Source organism: Urocitellus parryii, chromosome 1, assembly GCF_045843805.1.
Source record: "Urocitellus parryii isolate mUroPar1 chromosome 1, mUroPar1.hap1, whole genome shotgun sequence".
NCBI classification, from domain to species: Eukaryota; Metazoa; Chordata; class Mammalia; order Rodentia; family Sciuridae; genus Urocitellus; species Urocitellus parryii.
This window is the reverse complement of record NC_135531.1, coordinates 253,851,259-253,878,236: the sequence shown is the minus strand read 5'-3', so window position 1 is coordinate 253,878,236 and position 26,978 is coordinate 253,851,259. Positions and strand designations below refer to the sequence as shown.

Below are 26,978 nucleotides of genomic sequence, written 5' to 3'. Positions count from 1 at the left end.
GGCTGAGAATCCCTAATCTGAAAGTCTGAAATCTGAAAAGCTCCAAACTCTGAAAAATTTTGTGTACCAACATGATGTCACATGTGGAAAATTCCACAACTGACCTCATGTGATAGGTTCCAGTCAAAATGCAAACACAATAAAAATACTGTATAAAATTGCCTCCAGGCTGCTGTGTGTATAAGGTATATGTGAAACATAAATGAATTTCATGTTCAGACATGGTTCTCATCCCTAAGATATCTCAGTATGTATATGAAATATTCCAATCCTGCCCCTCTTCTCAGCCCAAATCCCAAATACAAAACACTTCTGGTCCTAAGAATTTTGGATAAGGGACCTCACTGAACAAATTATACAACCTTTAAACAAATGCTCGTATTTTATGAGACCATTCAAATAAAATCCTGATCAATGTGTGAGCTTTTGATAGGTGTTTTGAACATGGAGTACCATACTCTAACAATATTAGCTGCTCTGAGGACAACTTGTTTATCTTTGGATCTTCATAAGAATATAACTGAATGTCAAATGTATTTTATTTAGAAGTTAAAATTAAGAAGGTCTGGGTGATTGATGGTGATTGAAACTTAAGGTAGAAAAAAAAAGAGGCAAGAAGCTCTTTAAGCAAGCCCGTTGATTCTGACCTCTGATGAATTTTCCACCTTTTCTCTTTAGAGTAGGGACAGCACTTCATTATTTTATTTTATTTTTTTTTGCAAAAGGTGCCATTTACCCATTCTTGCTTAAGAGACAGGGAATTCTACCTGGAAAGAAAACTGTAAAATCTGGTGGAAAACACCAAGGCTGAGTCGGTTTGAAAATTTTAGGCCAGATGGAAGTTAAAAAGATTTGCTAAAAGTAGTGATTCTTTAAAAACTGGTTTAAATCTGTCAGAAGGCTGTGGATTCTCCAGTGCCGCACACCAGTTACTTCAACGCTAACTCACTCCAGATGTCCCTGTGATCATCTCCTCAGACATCAAAAGCTATGTAGTGACAAGCTCACATGCTGCTTATGAGGACACTCTCTGTTTCCACCAGCATAAAACACACACGGTAGCTACTTTTAAAATGTGATTTATCTAAATCAGAACTCCATTTTATAGCACACAGCTATTAGGGAAGGGGCCACCCTCCTGAGAAGGAAAGTCTTTTAAATGTCTGTACAATGTCATCCTATGACTAGACTTTGAAAACAGAAACCAAAATGAAACTTGTATTTCACAAGAGTTTATGTTGGGGTGGGGGGAATCCCCCATCAGAAGAGTTACCTGGGTTACACCATCCTTGAGGAGGAAAAAAAAAGAGATAGTTTTCCTTTCAATACCCGCCATGCTTCTTTCCAAGGTGAACTCCCACTAATCCTTTCTGTCCATGCCATCGACTTTCCTAAATGTCAAATCACAGAAAGCCCCAATAGAAAGAAGATGAGAGCATACGGAATGCACCGTTCTTCCCCTGGACTTTCCCCTGAAAGTACCATGACATCTGCACACTTCTCTGCAGATTTTGGTAGCAGCCCTTCCACCAAAGACGACATACATGTAGGTGTATACCCAGGCACGTTTTCAGGCTGCTGCCTCTACGTGTGTGTGTGCCTTTTAAAAATATGTCTCCATGTTATTCACTTGGAAAATAAAATTAGACTGCCTGTGATTTGATGGAAATATATCCTAATTCCATGAATATTTATAAATTTTAAGACATTAAAATAAAATTTAACTGACTTCATGCCAAGTTAATAATTCACATCTGGAACCTTGAGTCAACTAGTTTGTATGTTTAAGTCACTAACAACTGGTGTTCACACAGGTTCTCTCTGTTTCCTTTTTTGTTACATAAAATCATAAAATGATTTCTGAGGAAATCATCCACAATTTGAATAATTTTCTCAGGGTCACAAAGTTACTGATACAATGAGGATACAGGATCTTCTCCTTCAGACTAAAGTCATTTTGAAACATCATCTTTAGCAAATTTCTAACAACACTATTAAATTCGACCCGCCCATACTGCTAAAATGAGATTGATATGTTTATTAGTGTTTTGCCAAGAAACACCTTGTAAATGTTCTCACACTCTTTAATTAATTCACATACCAGGGATATTTTTAATTTCTTCTGTATCAGTTCAATCCAGAAAAAAAAATATCTTCTTAAAGAAGATGGAATAGAAAGATAATTTATAAGGGGGGAATCTTTAGATGAAATGGGTAAAATAAGTTGTCTATTCTAACAAAGAGTTTTCTAAATTCTTTGACACAATTACAAGAAAATTATAAAGATACAACAACCAGGATCGGTGATTTCATAATTGTTAGAACTCAGTTTTGTTGACAAAGAGACAGAACTCAGGTATCTGACTACAACTGCAGGCATGTTAATTTCTATTCTCTGTTCACCTACATCATCACTTGAAAAATTAACCTTAATGATGATTTATATATAGTGGGAGACAGTGGTACCTGCCTATAATCCCAATGACCACAGAGGCTGAGGCAGGAGGATCTCAAATTCAAGGTTGGCCTTAGCAACTTAGCAAGACCCTTAGCAACTTAATGAAACCGTGTCTCAAAATAAAAAAAAAAAAATAACAATAATAAGGTCAGAGGATGTAGCTCAGTGGTAAAATGCCCCTGAGTTCAATCCCCAGTACCAAAACAAAACAAAACAAACAACAACAACAACAAAAAAAACAAAAACCTCAACCTAATTATTCAGATCTTTAATTGCCAAGGCTTGTTTTCTTCCTATAGTTTGTACTCTTTCTCAGAATCAATTCCTATGCTGAAGTCATTGCTAGAATTCTTAGAAGATGAAGTAGATTTCACAATTCAAACTGCTGATCTCAGCCACCAACCCACATGCTATTCAAAGTAAAGAAGTTATGTTTAAACATCTCTTTCTCCTTGGCAACACAAAGAAGAAACAAGTAACACATTGTCCTAAAACAGAAAATTCAAAACTGAAACTATCTGGGAAGCAACATAGTATTTTAAACAGAGGATTTCCCAATTTCATTCATACATACACACACAAAATAAAATACACATCTGTACAATAGAAGTTAAAATTGGTTAAAAGTTGTTGAATTGAATTCATCTTGTCTATCTCAGAAATGAAAGTTTCAATCATGTAGTCATATGTTTAAGAGAGTCTATTATGAGCCACACTCTGTGCCTAGGGTTCAAGTATAAAATTTAGAAACCTGGCTCATACCTCTGAGGAGCTCATGGTTTTGAAAAAAAATGCAGACATTTGAACAAGCGGATATATTTAAGGGAGATAAGAGTTAATAGAGATACTGCACACGACACTTACCTTTAGGGGTTAGGGAGGCTGACCAGAGTGAAGTGCAGACCAAAGGCAAAGAACACTAAGACTCAAGGTTATAAATGTGCTGCTTGATACCCTGGTACAGACTTTCAGTCTGAGAGGGTTCTTAGAGGATCTGTTTCTGGTCTTTGTAACTAGGGTGCAAGTTTCCTGAGGACAGGAATCACATCTTAGCCTGTCCAGATGGCAGCTAACTGAATGGATCAATTTATTTTGACACAAACTCATTCAGTTTTCATTATGTGCAGCTCAAGAATAAGTAGCAAAGATCTGTCTGGGTTAGCTTTTTAATTGCTGAAAGTGACCTCTGAATAATGATCTTTCCTTCAGATTTTCAGTTTTGGATCAGACCCAAGATGAATAACGGGGAAGTACACACCTGAACAGGATTCACATATCCATGGTACGTGACTAGCCATGGTTCAGACATTCAGATAACCCAAATTTGTTTTACCAACTTCTGCAAGATATGGTTTAAAAAACAAAACAAAAAACTCTGCTGCAGAGTAAATCAAACTTCTGAATTTTTCGTACCTGAGCTGTAGTTTTATAAAGCATAACTGCTTCAGAAATGAAGCTGCCCAAAACTTGCCAAAATAAGTAAACATTTGGCTCTGTGAAATATTGGATGGCAGCTTTATCTCCTAAAAACAAAGCCATATGAAAACCATCGTTGCAATGTGTCTCCAAGCTCTGGTCTTATCAGCACACAGCGTGAACAGCTGGAGTTACAAACACCAGGACTATTATTAAATCACTGTGTCAGGGGAAGAAAAGAAAAACCTTTTGTAGGCTTCAGTATCTCTAAATAATGCAATTATATATTACATGTTATTTCTCCCTCCTTTTGCTTCTCAGCATCCATCTCTCTTCATTGGAAGGCAACAGATAGAAACTTCCTTCCAATATATTCTGGCATCTACAGCCATTATTCTATTCTGGTGTTTCTATGGCTACTTAAGAGCATATCTAGTAGGTAGAAAATATGGTTTGGTCATGCAAAATGTTCAATAAATTTTATGTTGGATTTTGTTAGTCACCAGCCCATAATCTAAAGTCCTCTAACCTCAGTGAAAATTCAATGAGTTTTAATCCCAACAACTAAGCTATATAATTTTATCTGTAATATCTCAGCAATTTCTCTCATGCATCTTAGAAACATAAACTATACTCTCAATGTACATGATACACATGGGAAGGCATGTGTCATACAAGGGGAAATTTTTGGAACCAATTCTCCATTGTATTATAAGCAAGACACAGAATGTGGCTAGTCATTGTAAATACTTTCTCTCACGAGTAACTACCAGTTATTATATTTGCAGATTAAATCCCCAAATCTGCAAAGAATATTATAACACACTGGACAAATTGAAACACATCCCTTTAGGGTGTCTTTTTATAACTAGTCTGTGTCCTCCACCCCAATCTTAGAATTGCTAAAAATGATGCTGCTACTGAATAAACAGATATGTTTGGTCTCTCAGTGCAGAAATTCAAAAGCTTCTACTTAACTTAAAATTCAGAATTTCTGTGCTATGTGTTGGTAAGAAAAGATGATAATGTGATGAAATAATCTTAATTATTTAATATGTATTTGCAGGGAAGAGAGATCATTCTCTGTTTAATCTCTATCATCATTCCTACTTTGAGAATTGGTGGCTTCCATGTACTATTTTATCCAACCAAAAACTGATAGTTCTTAATACTGTTCTTTTGTTTTAAAATTTAAAGAGTGATAGAATCTTTAGAGAAATAAACACACATACACACACTGGCATGCCATGGCATACAACTGCAGAGTTACCAGACTCCCTGCAACCCATCCATGGACTTCCAATTTAACAACCACCAAAATTGCCAGCTTATTTTTACTTATATATGACACATTTGTTTTCAAAAACAGACCAGTAGTTTCTTAATTTTGGAAATACAAAATAAATAAGGGTTTTAGAACAATGTCCTTTACTATCTGAGAACCACCACAGTATTATAATTTTCAAGAATCCACTTTTTAATTTACTGGCCCTGCAGGATCAATTTGCCTTAAGGGTTAAATTCAAAACTATAAACAGTCATTAAAACACAAAACAACTATAGTAGTTAACCGGATATTAAGAAAAAACTCACATCTGTTTTAGAGTTCTGTTCCATCCGCAAATTCAGGAACATCAATTTCAAGGACCTGGTTTTATGGCATGCCCTCAAGCCAAGAACACCAGGTTGCAATCAAGGGAAGGGAGGTATAAGACTTCTCATAAGCAGACTTTCCCTAAGAAATATCCTGTGCCCGGGATTCTCTTTCTTTAATTCAAAAGCAGTCAGTAGAACTGGATTTGCTATTGTCTTGGAAGATAAATAGCCATTGCTATCTGCACATTAATAATTGTACTATTCTGGTATGAAAGAGGAATAGAGGAAGCAAATTTCTGTGCTGTTTATCTGGTGGTACCTTAAGTAACAAATATTGAGATTTGGTTACTTATCAATATAAACAGAACATGAAGTCTGCAGAAAATTTGATATTTCTTATTTAGGCCCATTTTAAAACTACAGCATGTTCCAGAGTGCACATCTTAAATAACCAATTTGTAATAACTTAGCCAAAAATAAGTGCAACTTTTCTAACTTTTAAAAACCACACATCCCTGGGCATCAATGAAAACTTTACCCTCTATGGTAGGCCTAATGAATTGCAACTAAAAATAACAGTCATCAACTGTGTTCTTCAAGGCAATATTTCAACATAATCAAATGTGTCAAATATTCATTCTTCAGAGTCTTATGCTGTGGGTTATGTTTCATTTCTTGGGAATGATTGAACATAACCCACTTGGGGTCCTGCCATCTGTGAATTGCTTACATATGAACACTATTTAAGAGATGGAAATTTTGATTGTTCCCCCTGCCTTGGATATTGGACTGAAATGCAATTGAACATAGATTTTTTTTAAAGCAATTATTTTTTGTAATGGGTGATACATGGCTACATTATCACACATTCCCCATATTCATCATCACTTATCAAATAATGGGAATTAAGTACAGGATAGCTGAAGTTATCGAGGAAGCATCCAGTAAATTCTGGAATCTGAGACATGGAATAGAACCTGAAGTCTCACCTTCCTGAGCTCAGGAGCTTGCCACACAGAAGCTGCTCTGCAATGTGTCCGCAGCTAAGAATGGAGCCTATTGTGTTCCCATGGTTCTCTTACCACTGAGCAAACAATGAAAGTAACTATAGGGCTATATGCAGGGTGCCACAAAATGGACTCCTTTGAAAATCACTGGGGTCACTGTTAATAATTACGCCAGAAAAAAGGCTTGAATTAGGACTTGCTGTACACAAGTTCAACCATACTTTCACCAGGGAGATGAGTTGGTCCTCAAAGATCTTCCCATAAATATCTCCAACCATTTCATTAATGCTAAATTCAATTTTACTTTTGTCCCACAGATGCACTATGCAATATAAATGGAATAACAAAAACAGTTGCAATTTTAAATTTTCTAGTACCCATGTTATGAAAAAGTAAAATGAAGCAGGTGAAAATAGTTCTAACAATATATTGTGCTTAACCCAAAATATCAAATATATTATCATTTCAACAGTCAATATAAAAATGATTAATGAGATGTTATTTTTTTCACACTTTAGTTTTTGAAAGAGAGTGTGCACATACAAAACTTCAATACATTTCAAATCAGATCCACTCTATTTCAAGAGTTTCACAGCCATGTAAACTAGTGGCTATCATGCGAGGCAGTGTAGATCTAAATAGTCCACAGATTTAGATATACAGAAATATATGAATAAAGTTATAACACACACACAAATTGTATCTTTTTTCTAGGTAAAAATAGATTCGATCTATTTATTAACTTCACCAAATCTTGCACAATAGGGCAGTTAAAACATCTGTCTCTTGCCTGGGTTGAGCCACATTTTTGAACTTATAAACATTTTCCAGACAGATTCTTTTGGGGGAATAGAGAAATGACTGAGATTAATTATTAATTATCAAGCAGGCTAATTGCTGAGAATTTTGTAGGGCTTTTTTGTAGAATTTTATATGTGCCTTGCTTTCCTAAGTCCAAAACAAATATACTGAGCACCTTCCACATTTGGGTAATAGATATATAATGATAAGTCAGGCCCCGTGCTTGTACCTGGAGATGTTACGGCTTATGAGTGTCATGGAAATTATTTTACACTAAAGCAAGAGAAGTATAAAATGTGTTTCTATCCCATGGCAAGTCAAGAACCAGACTCTACTTTTAGCAACCCAGGCTGTCGTGCCCAGAGACACTGAGAGAAAAGGAGGAAATACCCTTTTTCCTTTTTACTCTGGATAAAACTGTATTCCTTTTTACTCTGTGGAAAAAAAAATGAGGTATAAGGATTTAAGTCCCAATATTTCCTTGTGGAAAAGGATATGCATATCTCTAGTAATAGTTTGTCATCCTGCCTCATACCCTAACTTGTGGCACTCACAATGTGATATTTTGGTGAGACTACGAAATTTATCAGAAAGATAATAGCCCTATAATTTCCTTTTAGGGAAAGCAATATCAGTAACATTTTAATAGATGTAAGTGCTGTATTTATGTAATGAAAAGATAAACTTTGCTGGATTTTGTACATGCAAACAACGATCAAATACACTCTCATTTTAGGTTATGCAGATACCCTAAAAATCAACACTAAACTGTAGTTATTCTCTTTTATGCAATTATTCTCTCATTTATATAGTCCTCTTCCCCCAAACTAATATATTTAGGCTTAACATGGTCTCAATCAGAGGGTTACCAAAAAAAAAAAAAAAAAAAAAGCTAGCAGAGCTTACCACATACTGGTCTTGTTTGTATTCATCATTAAAGTAGACCACACACACCTGATTTTTATTAAAGTTCCATTAAATATAATTCCTTAAAAGGATAGAGTTTTAAGTAGAATAGTGAGAGAACATTACATCTAAAATACTTTCAAGACATTTGCTTGCTTATTTAAGGGAAGAAATATGGCAAAATATTACCACGAATGTATTAATACATGCCCAGTGGTTTGGTATAGCAACTCTTACTTCATAACATTAACACTGGCTCTTGATAAGAAAGCCATGGACCAAACTGGGAGAATTTGTTTAATCTATTTGGCATTCTGATAAACCTATAATATGTTGCTTTTTTTTTTTTTTTCCTAACGGTGCTACAGATACACTCAAAATAGAAGACTTGCTTTTAGGAGCTAACTTTTTAATATGGTTATATTGTTAAGGATGCCCTATTGCAATGATATGTAGACATTAATGGAAATCTAACTCTAAGGCTATTTGGATGAATGAAGTTCAATTACAACTTTTCAAAGCAAGTAGGAATTAGCATAAAGATCCCACAGTTCTATATGGAAGGAAGATGTAATCTCTTCAGGAAATTATTCTCCATTTAACCTATGGATTGTAAGTATAGCAGTTATAAGTATATCTGGTTATAAGGAGTTTGGGTATATAATTTTATTTTTATCTGGATTTTAGTTTTATGATGGATTCTAGAAATCTAATAGTCACAGCACATATTCATGACATTGAAAATGTGAAACTGTATTTACTATTTATCCTGATATGGCTTTGCAAAGCATTGTGTTATTAGAGGAAAAAACATGTAGACTTCATCTTTGTGTATTTTGAAGCCACAGGATGAAGGACATGCAGTGATACAGCATGCAAATTCAAAGCCTGTTCTTTTGTGAATGGGGGGTGACAGTGGCAGGAGATGGGGATGCCGGAATTGACTCAGGAACATTCTGCATATGAGCTATAACCCCAGCCTTTTTTTGATGTTATTTTGAGACAGGGTCTCAGTAAATTTCCTAGGATGACCTCAAATCCTCCTGCCTCAGACTCCTAAGCCTTTGAGATTACAGGTGTGTGCTACCACATCTGGCTACAAAGCATGATCTTTTCAGCCAGATCACTTGGGTTAATTTCCTGGCTCTACCATCTCCTATGTTGCCTTCAACAAATTTCTAAACTTCCTTCTGTTTCAATTTCTTTATCAGTAAAATGAAGATAAAAATTTAACCTTGAAGCAGAAGTTTAGATGACAACTGAACAACACTGAAAACAGAGTTTGGCACATAGTTGATACTATATATAATGGCCCACACCGCACCTATGTACTATTAATAGATTGTACTATTATAACTACCACTGTATATCTTTGCAAAAGATTTCTAATTATTAATTTCCTTTCTAGACTGCAAAGCCCCAGTTAGTCTATGGGTAAGGACTTTGATCTCTTAGTAGAAATGCAAAGGGCAGGATACTTACTAAAACAACAGGTTTCAGACTCTGGCCACTGGGGTGTGAAGAGCTTGGCTGGGCATCAGCAGGTGGCCCTGGAGCTGGGTCACTGCTTCTCCTCACCAGCAATGGAGTGCCTGCAAGACAAAATAGGAGGTGAGAGGTCAAAAGGGCCCTGGGGGAAAGAGAGTACATGGCACAACTGTGCTTTAATTAAAAAGGTTTACAACATGCTTTTATGTAAAAATATTCTTTCTAAGGATGCTTGTAAATTAGTGAATTTAATGATCTTTTGTCATCTGTATACAGAGTGACATGTGCAAACAAAATCTTTCAACTCTCATCTTCCCCCCACTTGAATTTCAAAACAAGCCATTGCATTGAACAAAAACTGTTAGGCAATGCACACGTGGATAGTGGGCAATTTTAAAAAGGATCTAGAAAATATATGTGAATATTAAAAAGAATGATTATCCAGAAGACAAATGAAGAGGTTCATACAGTCAGTCTAAATTGCCATTCAGTAGAGCTAGAAGTGTAGTTATTATTGCCATTTGGTGCTTCTGAAATCTTTTGAACAACGATACATCCTGAAATAAATTATTTGCTGGGGTCATAGCATTAATGTCTATTTAAGTACACAAAGAGATTGGTTCCATTCACTTTCCTTTCTCTCAAAGTAGATAAAATTGATAAAGAAAATAAGTTAGTTCTTCTAAAAATATACCCTGATTTCTTTTTAATTTAATAAAGGCTTCCACTATTAAATATTTGAGTCAGTTATTAAATTCTGAAAAAAAAAAGATCATACTATTAGAAAGTTCAAATGAAATTCAACCTTAGCAGAGCTGGCAGCCTAACTACTCCATTTGCAATTAGGCCTAAAATAACATTTTATATGAAATTGGCCACTATGAGAAAAGTCCTTAAAAAAGTTTTTAAATCTGCTTGCGGTTTAAAAATCACTTTCACATAAAAATTAACATTTTATTTGTGTGCTTTTGGGAAAAGACTTGAAAAGAGTTGAAATGCAATTTCCCATTTATCAATATTCTGAAAATAATTCCCAAACCTCTGAAGCTATTGCAGCTTAAAGGAACATTTATCATCTATATTTTAAGTTATGTATAAAACTGATTTTATATGTATATCAACATTCTTGTTTTGTACAAAACACAGAATTGTTAATATTTTTCATCCTTGTCCAGATAGGAGTTGGTTTTTGAAATGTAAGTTATTTCATAATCAGAAATTAACATGCTACTCAAGATACAGACACCATGCCAGGAAGGTATTATTATATCTAAGTTCCCATTCCTTTCTTTTTTATTAATGGCTATAGCCCTACATTATTCCCCACCCTTTCCATCTCCATCTCCAAAATTTCTTAAGCAACTGTCATACCTATAATTGTATGGTTGGCAAATCTTTTCCTAAATAAAATATGAAAAAAAAAAACAAGAGTAAAAAGCAAGAGAATGTACTAAGAAATCTAGTCTCACACAGTATTTTCCCCTTTTTCAGGTGATCTGAAGAACAAACTCCTTTCAGTCTAAGCTCTGGAATTACTAGCAACATGAAATTTTGAACATGTCAGTCTGGGTGCAGTACCCTCAGAAGCACCTGTTATCTTTAAAATCACAAAGAAAATGGAGAAAACTCCATCAAACTTTGGCTTTTTCCCCAAGCATTTAACCTGACCAGGACAGTATACCTCAATAATCCTAAAATGGACAAGACAAATAACCAAAAAATAAGGAATGCCATGGGTCACCAATGTGTTTCCTTATCGTCAAAAACAAGTTAATTTAGAGGCACAGAAATGGAAATCTTAGGGACAATTTTGGTTATAATGGTTTTTCAGCTGAGACATATACCTATGTATGTCATATGAATATGTGCCTATAACAAGATTTTTCTTGGTTAATAAACACTCTTTTTAAAAAGAACTTTTGTAGATAGTTTTCTTTAACTTTAAGGATATATGCCCATGTCTTGTCACACTATCCATCTTTATTTTAATGACAAAAGGTTATCTTTCTTAAAGACATATTTTTAAAGTAGAACACATTCAGCTTTGTGAATTCAATCAATATGCTACAGTATTAGTATGACTTCCCAGAAGGTGATAGTTCAGTTTTGCACCAGTGCATCATCTATTGGGGCATTTAAAAGGAGGAGATGGTGGCCATTACTATGTACAGAATTCACATTTTTATTGATGTGTTGAAAATTAATTTTATTAATAATTAACACATAAAAGCAAAAACCCTAAAGCCACACAAATAAACTGTATGATGGCTAGATCTTCAACATACCCTTAGCTCATCAGAAAAAAGTTTTCTTCTGTTTCTTTTTTTTTTTTCTTTTAACTTCACATTTGAATGTCTCCTGTTGAGACACTTTCCCATTTTCTTTGGCTGTCTTAATGTGTTAATAGCAAGTGCAAATTATTCCATATTGGAATTAATAATGAGCATTTTAAAATATGAACTGTTATCTCAGAGAGTTAACAACTTTTCCTCGTATTATTTTTCCAATCACCAACCCCCGTTTGAGGGTGGCTGTGAGGAAGAGACTGAGTTACAGCTTAAAGACAGTGAGATACATTGTGGTGTATAATGGAAGGCAAATAATGGCAAGGACTGAAGATGATCTGGGTCCATGCTTGGATATACATAGAAGTCACGTTTCCCAAACAGAGCTAACTAAAATAAGGAGTAGACAAATCCATCCAGTTTTATGGAGACCTCCCTTCCATGGGACAAATGAACATAACCTCTGCATTGAAGGAGTTTACAATTTAACAATAGACAATTGATGCTAATACCACTAACTGTCATGTGGACAGGGCAATGGGTTTTTGAGTCAAATGATCTGACCTTCCCATTGGCTGGTTCTGTGACATTAGGCTTGAACTGCTCTGTGACACAGTCTCATTGCTTAAAACCTGCTAGTAATAACATATCATGGAGCTGATGGGAGGTGGAAATAAAACACAAGGAATGCCTAGCACGTGGCACTACCCATTATGTAATTACAGGCAGACAATCCACCCTCTTCCCCTGTCCTACCCCCATGAGAAAGAAGAAATAGGTCTTGTTGCGAATAGCATTCTCTGCTCAAATATCTAAACTTCTGAAAGGCAAGTTAATTTTCATGGAATGATATGTCAATGAAAATAGTAAAATCTAATTTTGTGCGAAGCTAGATATAGCCTTACAATAGAAGTCAAAGCTTTCAAGGAAAAAAAAAAAAAAATATATATATATATATATATATATATATATATATATATATATATAGGATGGGAAGGAAGTTAAAAATTGGAGAAAATGCTATTCATTAGTATTTCTTTCAAGTAATTGAGAAAAGACTCTGATTTTAAAGGCAGAAGCCTTTAGTTCAGCTCAAGAACGATAATATTCTGTGAAATCATAGCTAAAAGCCGCTAGAGGCAAAACTCAAATAAAATAAGGAATATTAAGAACTTTAATGCATGAAGTCCTATATAATGGCTGATATTTTCCCATTCAGTTAAATATTTGAGAATCTACTACACACCAGGACATTTACAAGCAGAGGGACAATGACATTAAGACGAGTAGTTATGGTGCTTATTCTCCGCTTAGATTTCAGAGAAAAAAAAATGTGGGGACAAAGAACATTTCAGCACAGTATGAAGGTAGGTTTACTCAGATGAGTTATGTGCGGATACTTGGAGAACCCATACCAACAAGCACACCCACACACTCCAGAGTGGATGAAGTCCCTATTTTATTTATCCAGATACTCTGAAACAATGGAAACCAAAGAGATGGAGACTTGGAGCAGGAGAAGAGTCCTTGACTGGGCATGCAACTGCTGGTGATTTCATCCTCACATAACAGAGTTTTACCATGTTAAGAAAAACTCACTTCCTACTGGAATACTGCCTATGTATTCTCAGGGCTTATACCACACTCCAGAAAATCTCATACAAACACTCACTGTAACCACTTCAAGAAGATGGCGAGACTCCTCAGGTTCTTCAGGTTTTGACACAGTTAGCATTGGTCAAACCATAGCCTCATGGAAGAATAAAGTAGAACCAGTTCCCAGGTGCCCATAGATGATGGTGCTTCTTCCCATTGCTGAGTAATCAACATTTTAGTGATCATGAAGTTGGTGATCAAAGGGATGCCTTTATTTATGCAATGGCCCCTTTAAGTATCACTAAGGCAGCCCAAAGGGGGGCTGCCTAATTCGGTTTGAGGAATAGAATTTTGAAAGAGGAAACAATTAATTAAAGGCTCAAGTTGCTATGCCAATGGGTCAAGCAAGTTATGAAGTCCAGCACAAATGTAAGGTGTTTTCTATGTAAATCTGTTTATATAGAAACACACACACACACACATGCACATGCACACACACACATATACAACGAGATGGATGATTTCCACATTGAAGGATGTGTTTGGATAGACCTGGCTTAAATGACAGGCGATATCATTTAATATTAAGTTTGGGGGCTTTGAAGAATAGGCTCTTATAGAGACTGAAACCAAGGTCCTGAAGAATCAATCATAACGCATGCTGATATAGGTGGCAGAAAAAACAAACAAACAATGGTTTTAAACATAAGCCTCACATCAAAAGTCACAGAGGCACATGTTCTAGATTGTACAATGTGTAGCAGCAGAGATTTATTTATTTAAAGATGGTTAATGATCCTCCTGAGTAAAACCAGAAGCCCAGCTTGTCACCAATATTGGTGCCATTTCATCCCAGGGCAGTCACAGTCAAAGTGCTGACATGACATTCTGTAAGATGGGGCCTCCAGCACGGAGAAGCTGGGAGTGCAATGTCAAGATGCAGGGCCTCTGCAGTCACAGGCAGAAATGGGGAGAGAAACTGGAGGATGACGCGGGGGGGATTTGGCAATTGATGACATACCTGCAAATGAGAAGGAGCATAAAACAGACATGTATAACCCATCTTCGTCTTCTACTTCTTGCTTGGAATAGAGCAATAGGGATGTTTTGGCAGCTGTTATGATTCGTCTCAGGGAAAATACAACCTTGGCTTCAGCCCACTGAGCGTTAGACTGATTTGCTTTGAATCTAAAATGCTTGGTATGCCTGAGAAACCAAAGACTAGATTCTCAATTGTTCAAATTCATGAAGATTAATACAAATGAAGTTGATATTGAAAATCTTATTGGCTTCCAGAATGGGTGGGTAGAGATAAGCATGAGGTGAAAACAGGAAAAGTGCAAGAATCAGTGTAGGTTTATTAATGTCAATTTAATATTAAGTTTGGGGGCTTTGAAGAATAGGCTGTTATACAGCCTATTCATCATTACAAAATGACAAGAAATCCAGTATTATATTTTACCCCTCAATCCTTAGAAAGAAAGGGTATCTAGAATCATGAGTAGCTAGCAAAGCCTTAGAGGAGAGAGGGGGTGGGGAGATGGAGAAGGGAATTGGGATTAATATGATAACGTGTTAATGTGCAAATAGGGAAAGGCCATTTTAAAAAAAAAGTCTCAACTTTCCCTAGCTGTAGTAAATTCCTTCAGTGTTATTGAATTATCAAATTGCCAAAATACTTGGATGGTTGGAGGGAAAGAAAAAAAAAACTTGCCTTCCAATACTGCTGACACTTAAAATAAAAGACAAATATAAACATTAAAAAGTGCCTCAAATTGAAATACTTTGAAATTGATACATCTTTCACATTGATCATGAAAGCAAATTACAAATGGCCAAAATTCTTATAGATTAAGAGAAGTTAAAGAAATTGGAAAAAAATTCTGTGAGGTGATTCATTATTAATAGTATGGTAAGACATTATCATTGGCTGCATCTTGGTTTCATATAGTACATTTCCTTAATAGACTCTGCAATTATCACCAGGAATAAGTACCTTGCAATTATCTTGAACTTTAATGAAACTTATTGAATGAGCCTGACATGAAAATATGGGTTTCTACTGCAGAAATATGTGCCTTCTAAAGGTGACTCTGTCATTATGTCACCTCCAGAAAGCTGTTTTGCCTCAAAGTCCATCCTTTCCTCATCAGCGACATGAGTACTGTTGGAAGAGCATGCCAAAGTCCCATTCCAGATCTACAGAGAGGATCTAGAATTTATATAGCCAATAAAAAAAATTGAAGTACGAGAAAATAGGTTCCTAGTCTTTTGGACTTGATTTCTACTACATTTTTATTCACCTGACTCTTCTCTACCATGAGGGTCACATCCTCTATGTGATTAAGTGCACAGAAGTTAGGGGAATAATTTCTTTTCATTAGCAATTCTTTAAATCTGAAGAAATCAGCAAAAAGAAAGATTCTGATAGGAAGATACCGATAATAGGAAAGGGTGGTGAAAACTGATTATCTAAGGGGCAAACATAAACACATGGTCATATGGGCATCTCTCTTCTGGAGTGCCTCTCCCTTGCAAATGATTTACATGCCTTGCCAGTATTCCTATTACTCCTGTCAAACCTCAGTAAAAGACTAGCGAAAGTGGTACATCATTTGTTTTTGGAGACAACTAGATTTTCTTATAGTAAGGAGTTTTATGGGTATCAGATCGGGCTTTTCAATTGATACCTAACAAACTCCACAGTACCGAAATCTGGAGACCCATAAAAAAATGGTAATGGTATCAATAGCCATACAATTTATGGCCAAGTAGCGAGAAGAGATCACTTTAACTGCAGGAGTGCCTGACCTGCTTTGGTGCCTGTCTGTGATGAATGCAGCAGCTGTGACATGCATTCAAACGATGAGATGGAAAATCCACACAAGAGAAACGAAGTCAAGTTTTAGCTGTGCAGAAATTTTAGACTTAAATATCACCACATTAAGAAAGAGATTCCCAGTATTGCTATAAAAGGAACAAGGAAGTTCAAGATAACTAACACTTAATACCATTTTTCTTTCATTCAGATTGCAAAAACCCTGCTTGTCCAATACACAATGGCACAAATGCAAGTAATTCACAGAAAAGTCACTGAATTCACAATGGATATGAATGAACACATGCATGATAAAGCCCTTTCAGTATATGAAAAGCTGCTTAAATTGAATTGGAATGCCACTGCTACAAAAACAAGACTTTTTTTTTTTTTTTTAACTTAGTTTCTCTGAAGATGTTTGTGTTTTCAAACTGAAGTGTATTTTTGCCACATTCCTGAGAGTACAGGTTTTTCGACTATGGAAGTTTTCACATATAATCCAGCTAATAGATACAAATTTACAATTTTGCCAATTACATAAACTGTTACAACATCAGTTTGTCATTCCATTTAAAGTCAGTTAATGGCAGGTCTTGGACATGCACCTGGTTGGAAAAAGAGCCATGACAAGACACAGGATGCTTACAAAGGTCCTGGTCTCTGCAAGGCAAATGCTCTATGAAAGAGATAAAATAATAAGAAATACAAATAAAGATACATGAGTTGATAAGCTCTTGAGTCACACCCACACAGCCTAGGCGTCTCGAGCCAGTCGTATAATGTTTGGGCCCAGCCTACTCTAACACAGTCCTTTGTCTTCAAGATGCCAGAGGAAGGGCACCATGGAAAGGAGGAGGTGGAGACATCTGTCTTTCAGGCAGAAATTGCCCAAGTCATGTCTTTCATTATCAACACCTTCTATTCCAACAAGGAAATTTTCCTTTGGGAATTGATCACTCATGCTTCTAACACTTTGAACAAGATTCACTATGAGAGCCTGACAGACCCTTCCAAGTTGGACAGTGGTAAAGAGCTGAAAATTGGCATCATCTCCAACCCTCAGTAAAGCACTCTGACTTTGGTGGACACAGGCATTGGCATGACCAAGGGTGATCTCATAAATAACCATTAGTTATTTGGCAATAACCATTGCCAAGTCTGGTACTAAAGCATTTATGGAAGATTTTCAAGGCTGGTGCAGACATACCCATGATTGGGTAATTTGGTGTTGGATCTGATTCTGCCTACGAGGTGGGAGAGGTGGTAGGGAAAGTGGTTCTGATCACAGAGCATAAACCATGATGAACAGCATGCCTGGGAGTCTTCTGCTGGGGATCCCTCACTGTATGGGCTGACCATGGTGAACCCATTGGCCGGGTTAATAAAGTCATTCTCCAACTCAAAGAAGAACAGACAGAGTACTCAGGGGAGAGATGGGTCAAAGAAGTGGTGAAAAAGCATTCACAGTTCATAGGCTATCCATTATTTAGAGAAGGAACGAGAAGGAAATCAGTGATGATGAGGCAGAGGAAGAGAAAGGTAAGAAAGATCAGGAAGACAAAGATGATGATGAGAAACCCAAGACTGAAGATGTGGGTTCAGATGAGGAGGATGACACTGGTAAAAAAAAAAAAAAAAAATGATTAAGAAGAAATATATTGATCATGAAGAACTGAACAAGACCAAGCCCGTTTGGACCAGAAACCCTGATCCCATCACTCAGAAAGAATATGGAGAGTTCTACAAGAGCCTCACCAGTGACTGGGAAGACCATCTAGCAGTCAAGCACTTCTCTGTAGAAGGCCAGTTGGAATTCAGGAAACTGATGTTCACCCCTCGGCAACCTCCCTCTGACCTCTTTGAGAAGAAGAACAACAACAACATCAAGCTATATGTCCATCATGTGTTCACCATGGACAGTTGTGATGAGCTGATACTAGAGTTTCTCAGCTTTATTCATGGTATTGTTGACTCTGAGGACCTGCCCCTGAATATCTCCTGAGAAATGCTCCATCAGAGCAAAATCTTGAAAGTCATCTGCTTAAACATTGTGAAGAAGCAGCTTGAGCTCTTCTGGGAGTTGGCAGAAGACAAGGAGAACTACAAAAAAAATTATGAGGCATTCTCTAAAACTCTTTAGCTTGGAATCCATGAAGATTCTACTAACCAGTGATGCCTTTCTGAGCTGCTGTGCTATCATACCTCTCAGTCTGGAAATGAGATGACTCCTCAGTCAGATTATGTCTCTTGCATGAAGGAGATACAGCAATCCATCTATTACATTACTGGTGAAAGCAAAGAGCCAACTCTGCTTTTGTGCAGCGTGTGTGGAAGTAGGGAAGTAGGGCTTTGAGGTAGTATATATGACTGAGTCTATTGATGCAGCAGTTCAAGGATTTGAAGGTTTTATGCCTGGTCTCTGTGACCAAGGGAGAATTGCAGCTACCTGAGGACAAGTAGGAAAAAAAGAAAATGGAGGAAAGCAAGGCAAAGTTTGAGAACCTTAGCAAGCTCATGAAAGAAATCTTGGATTAAAAGGTTGATAAGGTGACAATCTCCAATAGGCTTATGTCTTCACCCTGCTGCATGGTCACCAGCACCTATGGATGGAAAGACAACATGGGGTGGATCATGAAGGCCCCGGGCACTCCGAGACAACTCTACAATGGAGTACTTGATGGCTAAAAAGCACCTGGAGATCAGCGGTGGCCACCCCATTGTGGAGCAAAAGGCAGAGGCAAACAAAAATGACAAGGCTGTCAAGGACCTGGTGTTGCTGCTATTTGAAACTGTGCTGCTCTTTTCTGGCTTCTCTCTTGAGGACCCCTAGACCTACTCCAATCACATCTACTGCATGATAAAGCTAGGCCTAGGCATTGATGAAGGTGAAGTAACAAGAGAAGAACCAGCAACGCTGCTCTTGATGAGATACCCACTCCTTGAGAGTGACGAGGATGCATTTTTTATGGAAGAAGTAGATTAGGAGTTGCCACTGAGAAATCTGCCCTCAATGTAGTGTCCTACAGTACCCTTGAATGGCCCTTTTCCACCGGGCTTTGCTGCTGATTGATGTTCTTGTGGTTTTATATCCTATCCTTGGAGTCTTAAGGCGGGAAACAAGGGCCTCAAGTCCCCATCTCCTGTCTAGTTTAGCAGCAGAGTTGGATGTTGTATTATGTTTTGGTGTTGTTGTTTTATTTTGTTCTAAAATTAAAGTATACAAAATAAAGAAGATACAGTATTATACAGAAAAAAAGATACATGAGTTAATAAATCCAAATAAAGTATAATGAATCATAGAGGTGAAGGAAGGGAATTCAACACATGCATGTTAACCTTTAGTTCATTATTCTGGTTTTCAAGGACCTCAGTGGTTTCCCCCAACCTACTTCTCTAATTACATCTTCTACTGTATTCTTTGCCCCGTGGTATACGCCAAATAGGATCACCTGCTATGGCTTAAAAAATGCCCTGCATCCTCCAACCTCTAAATTATCACTTCTAATATTATAATCAGTTATAATACTGCTTCTTTTTAAAGGTCTGCTCCCAACAGTAATAAACAATTTCTACTTCTTGGGAACACTCAGATGCAGCTATGTCATGGAGCTAATAAAGAGTAACTTCAAGGACCCTCATTTGCATGGGTCCCCTGCAAGATCTCAGGAGGACTCTTAGTTACTTGATCACATGACTATGACCTTGTAAAATTTACCTATGTAAAAAACTTTAATTGTCCCTTCCATCACAGGTCCCTCTTAATCACTTTAAAGTCCCTTCTATCACACTCTTCTTTCTATTGGTTGATACTGCCATCAGTGTCCAAGAGCCTTTCTAGAATCCAGTAAAGGGGAAACTGAGTTGATGATCTATTTTGTTTCAATATAGTGGGTTGTTTTTGTGTGGTTCACAGATGCTAGTTAGTGCTGGTCATTCCAGCGTGTAATATAGAACAGTCCCATTTTGCCATCATCTATGTCCCCTCATCTAAGTGCATCAGCTTACCCACTAATATATATAGTGACATAATGACATGACTGTGTTCTTTCTGTATCGAGCACTAGAAGTATATGGGTACTGGAAGATAAACAAGATTTGAAGTACACAAAGCCAGAAACTAGGCTATGAAAAATTCTTTCATTCACCAGATGTATAAAATTGTATGTAGATAATTCAGTTCTCATTGACACCTTGACAATTGGGAAGTTCTTACCTAACTGGAATATACTTAAAAATGCAGCATAGAATTAAATTTCTCATGCTAGTTAGCCACAATCCTATAGCAATTTCACAGATTACAGAGAATATATATGAAGCCCCATGGTTATACATCTCAAATAGCATTTCTTAAACAAAAAAAAAATTTTTTTTGATTACTTGAGCTAAAGATTGAATTTTCTACTGAAGAAAGATTTTACATTTCTTATGGAGAAGTGATTAAAGACTATGCAGGCAAAAAATTATTGAAAATTGCACAATAATGATATATATTCAGGTGTTAATATATTTTTAATTAATAAGATATTTTTTATATTTTGTCATCTATATTTTTTAAATTTGTAAATTTTTTCTCATTCTAATAATTAATTTACATATATACTTTTTTGTGTTCAGAAATTTTGTTCCTTTCCTTAAATAGCAATTTCCCTCAATTGCATATAGTTAGAGCCCCACAAAATATTGATCTGCTTCTATATCTTTTTAGATTGTCATATTATGTTTTCTTTTATGGATATAGTTGTGTTTTTATGATGTTTTATTGATTAAGTCATTTAACATATGTATAATGAACACCTAAAACATGCCAGGCAGTTCCAGGCACTCCAGATACATCTGTACCCAACATACAAAGGTGTTGCTATGGAAGAGTCCGTGGGTTGTTAGGGAAGATGGATAATAAATAAGCAAATATATAACATGGGCATTTAAGATTGGGTAAAGAAGACCTTAAATATGGATGTGAGAGAGAAAGTGATGGAGGAGGGAAGGTGGAACAATAACACATTGTAAGCTCTTTCATGGCAAGTAACTCACCTGAGCTAATTACTAAGTCCCTAGCAGCATGGGCCCTTAACAGACATATTTGAAAGGGAACCAAAAAGGGTCATAGAAACAAAGGTGGAGCTCAAAATCCAGAAATCTTTGGAACCTGAAAAGTCCTAGACAAGGAAATTTTCCGTATCACAAAAAAGGGTCTGCATCCACAACATGTAAATAAACCTGCTACTGTCAGGTTTGTTTCCCCTTAACCAACACTTTTTTTTCTTTAGCATCAACATTTATTTTAAAACAAACACTACTCACACTAATGCTGCATATGTTATCACCTTTGCAACTTAATGATAAATGAGCATAAAAGTGACATCAACACCAATGCTAAACAACCCCAGAAGACGTTCTGAAATATTGATCATGATCTTGTCAATTACTGTGGTTTATGAAGGAATCAATTGCTCTGTCATTTGATCTTTTGGTTTTCTATAGTTTATAGTCTTGAAGCCTAGGTATTTATGAGATTTATGGCAACCCATGGAATAGCTGGAAAGATAATAGTTGAATTTACCTGAAAAGATTCTTTGGAAGAACTGAATTTTAAACACAATTTTGAAATGCACAAGATATATGAAATTATATATTGGTATAAACTAAGACATTTATAGTGAGTAAATGGACAGACACATGGTTTTAGAGACTCAAAATGGACATCCAAGCAGGGATACTGGTAAAATGAACCAAGTGACTAGAGAAGCAAGTAACTGGGGAGACTCTGATTCTGGTTAGAACATTGTAGTAAAACAAAAAGGTGGAAGAGTTTTCATTCTAAGAGCAGTGAGGCTTCCAATGAAAGACAATCTATAGCATGTTTTCTAGAGTACTGGGGAACTGGTTAAAATGTACTTTGGAAAGACATTTGTACCTAACAAATGTATAAAGATCTTGACTAAAAGAATAGTGAAGCGATCTTTTCCCCATGGTTTGATAATTTCCTTATAAAAACTGTGAACTGAAACTTCCCGTGTGCACCTAATGTGGGGATTTGGACTTGGGATGATTATGTGATTCATTGTGGAGCACATTTGGAATGGCTCATTGGTGCAGTGATGCTGGTCTGTACCAGGCACTTATGGAACCATTCTTTTGTTCTACATTTTAGTCAAGAGCTCCCAGGGAGGGCAGAGCAGCCACTAAAAGAATTCTTCATTAGCTCTTTGCTAGAAGAAAAAGGGATGCATGCCTTCAGGCCACTGAGTTGCAGTTGCAAACAATTACTGGCAACATCAAAGTACTAAATTCAAATCACCTCGGTCCTCCCTGATAAATGAGAAACATCCACAAATCAATTTAAGGCATCCTGGTCACAAACCTATAAGATTTATCAGCTGCATTTGAAACCTTTAATCATTACATTTTATTAGATCATTGAAAATCCCTGAAAGAACTGGAGGAAGTGGTGGGCCATGGAGCCACTGTTATCTCTAAGAACTCTCAAAAGGTGGTTTTATTCCACTGTCCATGTGCGTAAATGCTGTTTTCTGTATAGTATCAAAAAGCCTCCCAGGCCCTTTCTTTTCCTGATGGATGTGGTAGGCAGAGTTTATACTTAACAGCACTTAAAATTCTAAACAAGAGTCAATCAACTTCAGCTTAATCCAGAAAACACAGAATTGGGCTTCTCTAGCCTAATTAAAGGGCCAGAGGAAAATCTATCCTTCCTGCATGGAGCCTTTCCCAACATTTGCCATTGTGATTTGCAACCTCATTTGCTGACCCATTGTTGCTCCTGGAGTCCAGGAATCAGCCATTACCTCAGGCATCTTTTACCCTATGTATTCAATAGGAAGAGGTCATATTCTGTCCTTGATGTGGAACTGGTCCAGCTGTCCAAGCTTTTTTGACCTCAAATTAGATAACTGATATCTAATCCATTTGAAAGAACTCTGCAAGACCACCCAGGTGTTTCATATGGCTGTCTTGTTACTAAATAGGTCCATTACATAAACTGGAGAACATTATCCCAGCTGACTAATTCACCCAACGGCAGAGTGAGGCAATGACCCCCGAACCATTATTGACTTTTCTGTGCAACTCCTGGCATCAAATTCAATGTACATCAAAATGCAAGAATATAGGTATAGGTATAAAAGTAGACTGTGTTTCTGCTTCCTCGGGAAGAGGAAAACTGTAAAAAGTATTTAAGTTCCAACTTTCAAAGGAAAAGCAGATGTAGAGTGACTGCTAAAGTATGGGAAAGATAGAATTTGGTTAGAATTTAAAATGTTTCCCATAAATGGTTTTTGAGAATCACAGGAATGGATGGAATTGGTTGGATTATAAATAAGTAAAAAAAAAAAAAAAAAAAAAAGTCAATGAATGAAAAATCCAACACTCTTTAAGGGATTGTCAGAACAAGAAAATTTATTTCACTGTTTTCCCTACAGGTCCTAGGAATGAATACACCATACTATCCCTGAACATGAAATTATTATAAACTTGAAGGTAATACTTGTTTTATCTACCTTCTATCACAAGTTCATTATGCTTCTATTTCACTACCCATAAGTACTGAATTACACTAGCTTAGTATTTGTTGTAACTTAATAGCATGACATTGACAATATTGATAAGAAGTCACAGAATACAATTTAAAGTAGAATCTACTAAGATGAGAGGGAATCTGATAACAAAATTTAACACACATACCTATCACCTATTGCAAACATTAAATTGAAAGGTGCTGATATAAGGCTGGTATCTAAATCATCCAGCTTTTGAACTTGTCAATTGCTCCTGAGCCAAGCATCCTTTGAGATGAAGGATCACAATCTCATCTTTCAGGTCTTTTTAGGGCAAGCAAACCAATACACACAGTGTTGTTACAGAAAAGAAGGAAATCACCCTTAAGAGCTCTATATGCAAGCTCAGATGCCGTCATAACTCTTCGTGTGAAGCTTTTTTAGGTCATTCCACTCTATTTTATTTATTTATTTATTTATTTTGATTTGTTAAAAAAATAAATGACAGCAGAATGTATTATAATTCTTATTACACATATACAGCACAATTTTTCATATCTCTTGTTGAATAGAAAGTATGTTGACACCAATTCGTGTCTTCATTCATGTACTTTGGATAATGTCTATGACATTCCACCACTGTACTTTATTTATCTGGATGGGAACACACACCGGCACAGAGTTGCTTTCACAGAGAAGATATGCGGGCCTCAAAATGAAGTATGCTAAATGGTTAGGCATGCCAGTGACATCGCAATATCTTTCACTTTTTTCCTTCCATGTATGCAACTAAGTGGGATGTGTGATGGTTATCTTTCTAGTTTGCCACTGTCTTTGTCTGTGTTCTTAAAGTCGATCTAATATTTTCACAAAAGGTTTGTGTGTCCATAGCCTCCAGCCACTTTCAAAAGCAGCTTTTTTTTTTTTTTCTTTTTTAAAAAAATTATTTTTAAGTTTTAGGTGGACACAATATCTTTATTTTACGTTTATGTGGTGCTGAGGATCGAACCCAGTGCCTCATGCATGCTAGGCAAGCATTCTACCACTGAGCCACAACCCCAACCCCAGAGGGATTTCTTAACTACAGGAGAATCACTTGTCAATTACTTGCTTCTCTCTGCCAATGGAAAAGCAGCTTTTAAATAGTCTTCAAAGAGAAAAAAACCAGCAATTTCAGACTTGTCTTACATATTACAGTAAAAAGACTACCCGGCAAATGCTGGATTCTCAGCAAAGCATATGAGTAACATATTTTAGCCAAGGGTGAGGAAACAGACCCTCTTGCTGGATGGGAAGAGATGTGAAGTCACATTACAAAGGAACACACTGCTAAGACGGAGGAGCCTGTGGCCATGAAACAATTTACCACTGCTTCCAGTGCTATACTCTGATTTTATAAGCTCTTATGTTTAGAATACAGATTTCATAAGCCCTTATGTTTAGAATAGATTCCGTTTCCTATCTAAAACAAACATATGGTATCAAGCAGTCTTTTAATGCTCAGATTTAAATTAGTTTTAAAGAGATAAAAAGACTGAAATAGTTCTGCTATTTGTACATGCTTAACAACAATATTTATATCGACATATTGGCAGAGGAAATGTTAAGTTCCCTATATCTCACTGGGCCTACAGTTTCATTTTAGAAGGAACACATTTACCTAAAATATTTACAATGTTCTATATGGATATGACAGAACAACTAGTGGCCCTATCTCCAACAACTTTACAGCACTCCAAACCACCTCAAATCAAAATTACACTGCTGGCCCTGGTACAAAAGCTAATTGTGTTTGTCTGTGATTGTTTGTTTGTTTGTTTTGGTTGCCATGTCATCAGCACTATTTTTATATAAATATTGAACAAACAGCCAGTGTGTACCCAAGCATCCTGGGTTTCACATGGAATTCATGTTCCTTTCTCTGAACTTCATCTCAGGGAAATATCTTCATCCTCAAAAGAAGGCTTTCTCATTCTTTTGGGTTGCAACATAATCATGCATCTTGAAAATAATCTAATAGGCGATGATCAACAATCTAGCCCATTGGTGCTTTAGGAAATATCAGACATAGAAAAGATATATTTTGTTTTGTAGAACAGTTTTATACTGTGTTGCAGTGCAAATTTAATTCTGGCTTTTAGTTACAGTCAAAGAATTTGGGGAAAGTAGAAAAAAAAAAAAGGCTTAGCTTAAAGCTGCTTTCCTGAAGAATGTTCTATAGCTGGTTTGCAACCCTGGGCTGGGTTGAGAAGTCTCTGGGGATAACAAATTCCTTAAGGAAATACAGTTAGCCCAGAATTCTGTCTGATAATCTGCTTCCATGCCCCTTCTGTTTTTGAAGGGTTTTTCCCCCTGCTTAATATTTATTTTGCCCAGGCATTTACTGGAAACCAGCTAAGTGTTAGGAACTGTGTTAACTCCTAGTGAAACAAGATTATTTTGACATAGTCCTTGACCTCCAAAGGGCTCTGAAGAGACTGACTTATATACAGTAATTTATAATAGTGTCACTAGAGATACACAAGCAGTAATTTCAAAGTATTTGAGAACAAGAAGTAGAATTAGAACTACTGAAGAGGGCTTCACAGGATAGTTGACATCTAAGTGACTATTCGTATTTCCTTCCTTCCTTTCTTCCTTCCATTCTTCCATCCATTCTTCCAATGCATCCATCCTCTACTGAGAGGATGCCTACTCAGGACACTAACCTAGAACTCAGGGTAATTTAGATGGATAAAACAAAGGACTACCTTAAAGGAGCTCTAAATACATAGGAGAAAGAGACTTACAGGACCAGGTAAGAACAGAAAAAGTGATAGGTATCAGGCACTGTAAAAATAGCCAGTAGGTCTACTGGTTGGAGCTGAAGAAAACTTCTTTTTAAGGAGGAAACTGTGAGTGATGGTGAATAGTAGAGAAAAGCCCCAATACCTGAACAAAACTGGAGCATATTTTAGATACAATAAATAAACTAAAATTATGTATACACATATTTGTGTATGTATTTAATGCTAAAGGCAAAAACATGAGGTAATAGGTGAGATGGGGCCAACCAGTCTGAGAGTGGAGATTATACATAAAGCAAAGAGCTGA

General features: G+C 36.4%; 1 protein-coding gene and 1 pseudogene across 2 annotated transcripts in view; one reads left to right on the top strand and one right to left on the bottom strand.

The window, feature by feature from the left end:
* The window catches only part of Pard3b (par-3 family cell polarity regulator beta), a 986,773-nt gene that overhangs the window by 540,486 nt on the left and 419,309 nt on the right, over positions 1–26,978 (bottom strand). For both annotated transcript variants that reach the window (XM_077803361.1, XM_077803362.1), the window contains one exon: positions 9,667–9,776. In XM_077803361.1, coding sequence (XP_077659487.1) covers positions 9,667–9,776 — 110 coding nt within the window. The remainder of the gene's footprint in view (positions 1–9,666; positions 9,777–26,978) is intronic.
* On the top strand, positions 17,195–19,354 carry LOC113186969 (heat shock protein HSP 90-beta pseudogene; annotated as a pseudogene).